This window comes from Sebastes fasciatus, chromosome 20 (genome assembly GCF_043250625.1).
Source record: "Sebastes fasciatus isolate fSebFas1 chromosome 20, fSebFas1.pri, whole genome shotgun sequence".
NCBI classification, from domain to species: Eukaryota; Metazoa; Chordata; class Actinopteri; order Perciformes; family Sebastidae; genus Sebastes; species Sebastes fasciatus.
In genome coordinates, this window is record NC_133814.1 from 22,886,094 (window position 1) to 22,895,340 (window position 9,247).

Here is a 9,247-nt window from a genome sequence, read left to right on the forward strand (position 1 = left end):
GTCTCTGCTGTCAAGTCTGTATGTGCAAATCCCGTTTTTTTTCATGTTCGTTTAAAAGATAAGGGTGGCGATATTCTGTATTTGGGTTATTGTGCGTAAATATGCTCCCATCGGCCAATAGAAACACTGCTGCTCTTTGTTTGGGAATGGAGAAGTTATTATTCTAGCGTACTTCCCTGTTATTTTTAGTACATCATCCCACTACCAGACTGAAAACTGTTACGTCGCTCAACACTGTTTACAGTTTCTCATAGCTCTGATCAATATTTATGAATTACCTGCATCAGAAATGTGACATTGCGTCCTTTTGTTCAAGGCCATTTTGTAGGATGGAAATGTTGTATGACCTATAGGGATGCAAACCGGAACCGTAAAAACACAAACTGTGGGCTTGTTGAACTGTAGGCCTGTTAATTATTTGATGAAGTGCTAGAGATATACTGTAGAAGAGGCAATTATCTGAGCATGGGCCTACTTGACCATTAAGTAGCCTGCCTTATTTCATGTAGCTTTCATGTAGGCTTCATATAATACAGAAAAATCATTCATTACTATCAATCAATCTATACATTTTGGAGTTTGAATGGAAACGGTTGTGTTTTTCTTTTCCTTAACGTGCAAAACAAACCGAACTGAAACTGTGACTCAAAACCTCAATACAAACCAAACCGTGGGCTTGTTGAGCCGTTGCACCACTAGTTTGACCGTACATTAATGCTGCCTTCATGTCATATTGGAGTTTTTGACTTTATAAATACTGTTCATGTCAACATCAAACTCGTAATTACGACTGGGAAACTCTGACTTTTCGAAAGCTGTGTTACATCAGACTTCGAAACCAAACAAACAAGCATGGATGCCTCATGTCAACCAAAGTCCATTGTTTATTCATTCAATTTAATTTAAGCTTATTTACATTTTAGCGTTATATTATCAATACATCGATTAATACAGAGACTGTAGTCTTGTTGAACAACGATGGAGCTCTGTGGTACAGAGGGATAATTTATGAAGACTACTTTTGTTGAAAATAAGAAAAATATAGAACATCAGCAACCTTATCATTTAATATTCCTCACGTGTACGAATCAAAGCGTTTGTTTCGTGCTCAGTGTTTTGCTTTGTTTTTTCCAGTTCATACAGTCATCCCTACACAGTCATCTGCTCACTCTCCATATGACTTTTAAAAGAAACGACATCCTCCCACTTTGTACCCAAAACAACCGCCCAACCTCCGCTGTTCTTTCTTAAACATGCAAATAATCTGCCTGCCTATTAGTGTGTTTATTTAACTTAAGAAACTTAAACAAAACTTTAAATATCTGTGTGTCCACCCAGTACAAACAGGGCTCATGAGTGTGTGTGTGTGTGTGGGCGGAGGCCTGCAGAGAGAAAACAGGATGGAGAGAACTAGTTTTGAGATGAGTAGTCAGTCGGTGTTTGTTCCCCTCAGCCTGATTAAGATGTTGCGTTAATGCTTCCCCCTGCCCAACACTTTGAGCCTCAATCCCAGTCAGACAGCAGGGAAGATCCTCGTGTGTTGATGTGTTTTTAGTGAGCGAACTGGGAATGGAAATAATAAGTAGAGAAAAGTTAATTTGTGGATGAAAACTTGAAATAGTCGCTTTCTTGCTGAGAGTTAGGTGAGAAGCTTGATACAGCTCTCACATTCATCATTTTTACAGTCCAGATTACAGATTAAACAAACAAGATGTAACCTTTGGACACAGCCAGGCTAGCTGTTTCCACCTGCTTCCAGTCTTTATGCTAAGCTAAGCTAACTGCCTTGTATGTAATGGACAGACATGAGAGTGGTATAAATCCTCTCATCTAACTCTCAGCAAGAAATCAACTTTGAACATTTGAATTTAATTATTCCTTTAATGGATCTTGTGGTGATATTGTTTTGTTAATTACTGTTTTCAAGGGCACTTAAAGCTTTAAACTTTAAGATAATATGGAAGCAAAGTCCTTAAAGTGCTCAGAAAAAATGGAAATTTGAACATCTGCTGTTCCTCCATGTGCTGAAGAAGATCATGTGATGCAACTGAAAGCTGCTAAATGAACCTCATGATGAGATTGTTTTCGTCAACTCCTGTTTCCAAAAGTCAAAAATTAACCTTCGTGAGTCGAACATTCATTCACAAATGTCACTTTGAGTTTCTGAACGCCATTTCTTTCCTTCTAACGCCAATCGGTGGTTAATGTACACGTAAAAACCGACGTTTTTTAATCATACTGCTTCTTCTCGCTCCGCCCTCGTCTTCCTCCCACCTCCTTCCCGTCTCGAGGTCTGATGTGATGCCTTTTTTATTTTTTTCTCACGTCAGCAAACCTCAGCAGAGACACAGGCAGCCAAGAACTGTGGGGTCGGAGGTGCAGCATAAATTACAGCGCTGCCTTTCTATCTTTCACTCTCTGACACACACACACTAACAAACACTCCCTTTCTCTCCCTCTCTCTCTCCTGACACACACATTTTCTCACACTTATGCACACAGCTGCTGCACAGCTGTCTTTATCCATGAGGAGAAAAAAGGCAATAATCCGGTCGCCTACGTCTTCGATATGTATCTCTGATACACGCACACACACACACACACACACACACACACACACACACAGTCTGGCTACTTTAAATTACCCTCAAACACACACACTGTGAGGGTAAAAAAGCTTTTATACACTGATAAAACAACCACAGACATTTTACTTCTCTCATTTAGAGGTTTTAAAAAACACAAGTAGATAAAGCACCAACACTTTGGCTACAGCAGCTGGTTAGCTTAGCTTAGCATAAAGACTGGAAATGGGTGGAAACTGCTAGCATGACTCTGTCCAAAGCAAAGCTAAGCATACCAGCATCAAGCTAATAATTTACATGTTTTATCTTGTTTTTTTGTTGTTATTTTACGTCTGTTTAACGGTATTTAACTTAACAAACAAACCATAAACATCACATACAAGACTAGGACACTGTAAACAGTATAAATATTAACCATGGTGGGCTACAAAGGTGTTTTATCTTGTTTTTTGTTTGTTTTATCGTCCGTTTATTGTTATTTTAGTTAACAAAGAAACAAACGGTAAACACCACATACAAATTATATAAAATATTACAAAAAAAGTACAAAATGTACACACACAGACACATAAAAAGTAAAAGGCTAGGACACAGTAAATATACAGTATGAATATTAACCATGGTACAAAGCTGCTTTACATGGTGATTATTGACATCTCACATTAGGTATAACCTTGTTATTGTTTATCTTGTTTGTTTAATCCATACCAGTAACCCAGTATCCACTGACCAGTAGCTTAAGCGTCCACTGGTTTTTGCCTGGCAACTGGTCCCAGCCAAGAACCAGTCCGGCACATAACCCGCTATAAAATGGCTAATTGTGTTTTTTAACTTTGGCTGCAGATTAAAGGGACTGTTTGTAACTTTTTACATGTATAAATCTACCGGGTCAGGATCCCATGTTATCGCGTGTGGCTACGCTGTTCAGACCGCTCCTCTGCCTGCCTGCTTGTTCTCGCTGTCTCGCTCCACCTCTAGACGTGAACGCGCGCACACTCCACACTGCAGAAGAGTTAGTTTAGCTCTGAGAATATCTAGTGAATGTACAGTGGACGTTTGTGCAGAAATAACTGCTACAGCTCCTCCAGACCAACAGAGGTTTCCCGTGTCTTGTGAAGTGACGGGGCTCCACAGAGAGAAACGTTATCGCCTCCGACCGGGTGCCGGTGTCTCCCTCTGGGCGTGCTCGGAGACGGTAACGTTTCTCTTCCTGCTTCAGCCTCTGCAGCAAAGCCAACACTAGGATCAGCATTGATTCATGGAGAGACCTTCGTCTGGTCAGCTAACATTACTGCCAAGCAGGTGAAATATAGAGTGATATTGTGGTTTTAGCTGACGCGTGTCGCCTCACTGTGTTGAGCGATGCTCGTTCATGTCTATTTAGAGCGAGCAAGCGCGAGCAACAGGACGCTGACTTTCGTTGACTTAACGGCCACAGGTGTCGCTGTTAACAAGCATTTCTGAAAGCTACAAATAGTCCCTTTAACAAGCTGTAACATGTTAAGTAGTGAGCTTTAGAGGTGCTGGTTGGCAGGCTAGCTGTTTCCCCCTGTCTCCAGTCTTTATGCTAAGCTAAGCTAACCAGCTGTCAGCTTCATATTTAACCTCCAGACATGAGCCAGAAAACAAATAAGCATATTTCCCAGCTCTCTAACTATTCCTTCAAACGGCCTTATGTTTCTAAATGTAACTCCCATCATGCATCATTCTGTATTTTCCCACAATGCTTTGTGAGAATGTAATAGAACCAGGAAAAGGGAGTAAAGAGCCAGAAATGAGGAACAATACTGAACCACTCTGTCTGTGAGAAGAGAGGAAGACGGGACAATGAGGATCTTTGTGAGAGAAGCAGAAGAGGCTGTTTGCAGGTCTCTGAGGCTTACAATGTTACACAAAACAAAACACACAGGATACTGTTGCTACAGCAGGAACACACTGTCAGACATGCAACACCTCCACATAGCTTCTTTTAGGCAATTATTTATGTTTGTTTGGAGCTCAGTAATAAGCTTGTAGACAACTTATTCAAACACATGCTGCCTCTAGAAGCTTTAAAAAAAAAAAGAAAAAAGTAACACAAACAAGTAGGACACGGTGGGAATTAAGTACTAGTGCTGTAATTCTGCCTTTACGTAAGCTGCTTCTCAAGCGTAAGGGCCCCATTTTAACAATTATGTGCTATTTTAGCATATAATTATTAAACAATGTTTATAATAAAGTAATTTTCGACAAATTTTGAGTTCAATTTTGGGGTAATTTGGCAGTAATTCCAAAGAAATTCAAAAGAGGTTACTTGCTTATTATCACCTAATTACTATGAAATTTGCTGACCTGTAAAATGAGGAGTTAATGCAGATACACCATTTGATGTTAAAGGGGAAGTTCATCTGAAATAAAGTCCCTTTTTGGTGGAAATATCTGTCCCTAATTCTAGTTACCTGATGTCCGATACTTGAGTGTCCCAAGACTCCAGCCCTCGCCAATTTGGTCATCTAAAAAACTATAAATGAACATGAATTAGAAATACTCGAGTCATACCTAAGCATATTACCGTGACGTTGCCTCCCCTCTAACATGCAGGTAACTCAGGTGTGCAGGTGGTCTCATGTGTGTCTGGTTTGTTCACTGCAGATAGTCGTCAGTTTGGCTGGAGGAGATGATAAAACCTGCTCAGCTTCAGCCTAAGGCCACGAGGCACGAACACACAGGTGGATACAGCACCACCTGTCTGTTAGAACTAAACACATTTTATTTCATATGTTGCAGCTTGTTTCCATTTATAAAAGGATTTAAGGTACAATCCATGACGAACAAGCTATCTTTTAATACATGAACCAACAACTAAAACTAAATTCTTAATCTTTTCTGAGGCTGTCTGTAGAGTTTAGTAAAGAATAATACTGACTTTCTGTCACAGGCTGCACGTCTAAGAGTTGTGATCAATCAAAGAGTGATTTTCCCTCCTCAGATTGTTTAATTTGAATTATTTACAGTATATTGAGTTTGAAGGTATTCAGGAATAGTTCTTAGCACGAGGTTCAGTTACAGTACATCACACTGAAAAAAAGCAAAGATTAGAGAAAAAATAAGCTAAATTTGTTTAGCAAATTTGTCTTAATTTACTACCCTGGTAATAATCTCAAACCTCTTAGATAAATCTGTGAAAACCACTAGTACATACCTGTAATTTATATGTAGAACAAATGGGCTGAATGGGCCTTTAAATTGGCTTTTTATCTTTTCTGAGACAGAATTTGTTATTAAGACAATTATGAATATTTGTGATGCCATATTGGTCTTTTCACTTTGACCATGTGTAATTAAATAACCATTTCTCAGAGCACTTTTCAAAAGAGCTGTATTTCTTTTGCATGTCTGTAAAGGGGAGACTCGTGGGTACCCATATAACCCATTCTCATCCACATATCTTGAGGTCAGAGGGCAAGGGACCCCTTTGAAAATGGCCATGCCAATTTTTCCTCGCCAAAATGTAGTCCAAGTTTGGAACGTATTTAACCTCCTAGTAAGCTAGTATGACATGGTTGGTACCAGTGGGTTCATTAGGTTTTCTAGTTTCATATGATGCCAGTATCTTCCGCTACAACCCCAAAATTGAAAGTTGCGTTAATGCATTTACTTTGACAACCCTATAAGTAATACTTCTCCATTCGTAGGATATCATAGTGCTATATCCCTCCCAGTACATTTTAATGCTGAATCCAATGCTCTATATAATCCGATGCTCTACCCCCGGCTGCTGTCTCCCACAGAGGCCTCTCCACATGCTAATGCTGTCATCAACAGCTGACTCCACCTGCTGCTGGTGAGATCTGAGTCAACTAAAGTATGCAACTTAATTCAATAAATAAAAATGATTCAACGATTTTGTGATTTCTTGTCTTTTTATTCACATACAGTACCTTCAATTCTGGACAGATTACATTCAAGAATATCAAAAGGAAATGCCAAAAAGAGTGAATTCCCTCACAAACCCAAAGAGCACAAAGAAATGCATTGGGACGTACAGTACCTCTGTTAAAAATCTGCATGTATTACATATGCAAACATTATAGACTACAAAGTACAGCAGGGTAACGTATACTCTATAACATGTGCATAACGTAACATATGACCACAGGGCCGAACTATTTACACTTGATCCAAAAATGTAGTTCCTCTTAACCATTTAATCTGTTTTTTTATACATATTAACATGTACAGTATTATTCTTTAGTGGGGAGAGTTGGAATCGTTTCTCCAACATCCTTTAAATCACACACACACACGTCACACCGGCTGTTGGTCGAAAGCACTCTACTTCACCATAAATAAAACAATTACAAAAATATACCTCACTTCAAACAGAGCCATAGCAGGAAAAAGAGCTTACAGCCATCGTGGAATGATAAAAAACAAACAACACATATCAACCTGTGAGAATAAGATGGAGGGAGAGATGGAGGAGAGGTGTGGGAGGGTGGGGCGGGGGCTGGTTTCCAGGACAGTGTGTGAAAGAGTTTAAAGAACAAGCTGGAATTTCCAATGAAAGACAGCAGTTTTAATGGGAATGTTTGAGGTTGTGACGGGCTGTGGATGGAGGCTGGGATTGGCTGGGACAGTGATGGTGACGTGGGTAGTCTGGGTGGAGGATGTTGATTTCCTGGCATGGGTTCCCTTTGAAGTGGAACCACCCTCCTCTTTGTGGAGGCCAACGCAGGAAGATGTGCCGAGGTTAGTAAACGTCAGCGATACAGGGGGGGGGTTAAAAACTCCACGTCCATGTTGGATTAGTAGTGTGTTTACATTCACAGGTATATCCCATCGTACTAAGGCTCAGGAGGGTGCGATGTGTGTCAGTGTATGTGCTGCTGCTGCTGTTCCTCCTGAGTAGCAGAAGACTAGAAGCGAAGCTATTTTTTCTTGGAGTTGACGCTCTTGCACACCCAGTTCATGCCCTCCTGAAAGTGAATTTAAGAGAAACAGCAGCACGGTGAGAAGAAGAAAATAAAGATGAATGCAAAAAAAAGGGAAAAGCTCAGCTCATATGCTCACCTGAATCCCCTCACCAGTGAGGGCGGAGCAGGCCTGGATCTGCCACATGCGATCCCGGATGGTGTGCAGATTGAGACCCTCGGCGATCTCGGAGGCCGGGGCGGCCGTCAGCAGGTCCTGCTTGTTTGCATAGATCAGCACAGGAACGCCACTCAGCTTCTCCTCATCCAACAATTCGGCCAGCTCCTGCAACACACACAAACATCGGTCATACATACATAAACACACAGAAATACTGTCACAGAAGAAGAGACTAATAAAACACAGAGATATAGACTTGAAACTTGAAAATTAGACTCTTGTGATACAACAAATATAAAGACATATGTCGTGTGAGACATGACTTCATTAAGACTTAAAGGCCAAACATTCAAATCTCCTCTGCTAAAATCCTTAAACTATCAAAAGAACACAAAGACAGTGACAGACATAACCACACACCTTGAATATTTAATTACTAGGCATCTGCATTGAAAGGACTCAGTCTCAGTAATGTTTAAAAAAAGGGAAAATGCTCAAATGCCATTCATTGTATGTAATAGTCAGCAATCAGAGACCTGAAAGACTTGAGAATTGCCCCAAAAGACTTAAAAACGGCTCTGATAAAAAACAAGTAAAATGATAATAATGCTTATTACCATTTGTATTTTTAGATGCTTTTGAAACTTTTCAACTTAAATAACACATTTCAATTTGAATCACGTTATGATAAGATAACGCCGGATAACAACGGACCCCACTTTGAGAATCACTGAGTTACGGCCCTACAGTATTGTAGTACATGCATAGGGCACACTGACACAAAACAAGATATATTGTACATACCTGACCCGTCTCCTCAAATCTCTTTCTGTCAGCGCTGTCTATGACATAAATCTGAAACAAAATAGAAGTTTTCCCTGTTAGCATGTGCAGCAGGTCCTCAGTACATGTGTGATAAACTGTTACTTTTGAACAGATCAAAACAGTAATGTAAACTTTGAAGAAACAAAGCTTCTTTTTTTCTAGTTTGGTACATCAAGCTTAACTCACCAGCACATCTGTGTTTTCAAAGTAGTTTCTCCAGTACGGCCTGATCTTCCTCTGGCCTCCAATGTCCCAAACATTCAGTTTAAAACCCTGAGACTGGACGCTCTTAATGTTGAATCCCTGGAGAGAACACAAAACATAAAGCTAAAGGTTAGACAGGAGAAGCAGATGTAATTCCTAGTACCAAAAAAAACATACATCCCTGTTGTGTTATGTCTCCAATAACAGGTGGTGTGTGTATGAAACTCTCCTCCATACCTGTGTGGGGGTGATGTGGCTGATGTCCTCAGATGCCAGATGTTTGAGCAAGGTGGTCTTCCCGCCGTTGTCCAGACCCAGCAGCAGTATCCTAACCTCCTGGTCTGGTGTGCTCTTTAGCTTACGCAGGATGGACAGCAATCCCTGCGGTGATAAACATTAAGAAATAATTGATATATTTCAGACAATTACACAGTGGAAGGCAGCATATTGCACAGCATTACAGTCCATTCAGTTCAGGTGTACTGTGTGTCAATAATGGTATGAAGGTGAGGTGTGGAGTATTTGTGTCCCTCTTTAATGTCCTTTGCCACCAGTCTTCA

The 9,247-nt window shown here is 40.3% G+C and overlaps 1 protein-coding gene across 1 annotated transcript in view; it reads right to left on the minus strand.

Moving 5' to 3' along the window:
• Nucleotides 1–6,468: 6,468 nt before the first annotated feature.
• The window catches only part of arl3b (ADP ribosylation factor like GTPase 3b), a 4,618-nt gene continuing 1,839 nt past the window's right edge, over nucleotides 6,469–9,247 (minus strand). The window contains exons 2-6 of the mRNA XM_074620081.1: nucleotides 8,925–9,068; nucleotides 8,670–8,786; nucleotides 8,463–8,513; nucleotides 7,638–7,823; nucleotides 6,469–7,543 (exon numbers count right to left, since the gene is read on the minus strand). Coding sequence (XP_074476182.1) covers nucleotides 7,496–7,543; nucleotides 7,638–7,823; nucleotides 8,463–8,513; nucleotides 8,670–8,786; nucleotides 8,925–9,068 — 546 coding nt within the window. The 3' untranslated portion in view covers nucleotides 6,469–7,495. The remainder of the gene's footprint in view (nucleotides 7,544–7,637; nucleotides 7,824–8,462; nucleotides 8,514–8,669; nucleotides 8,787–8,924; nucleotides 9,069–9,247) is intronic.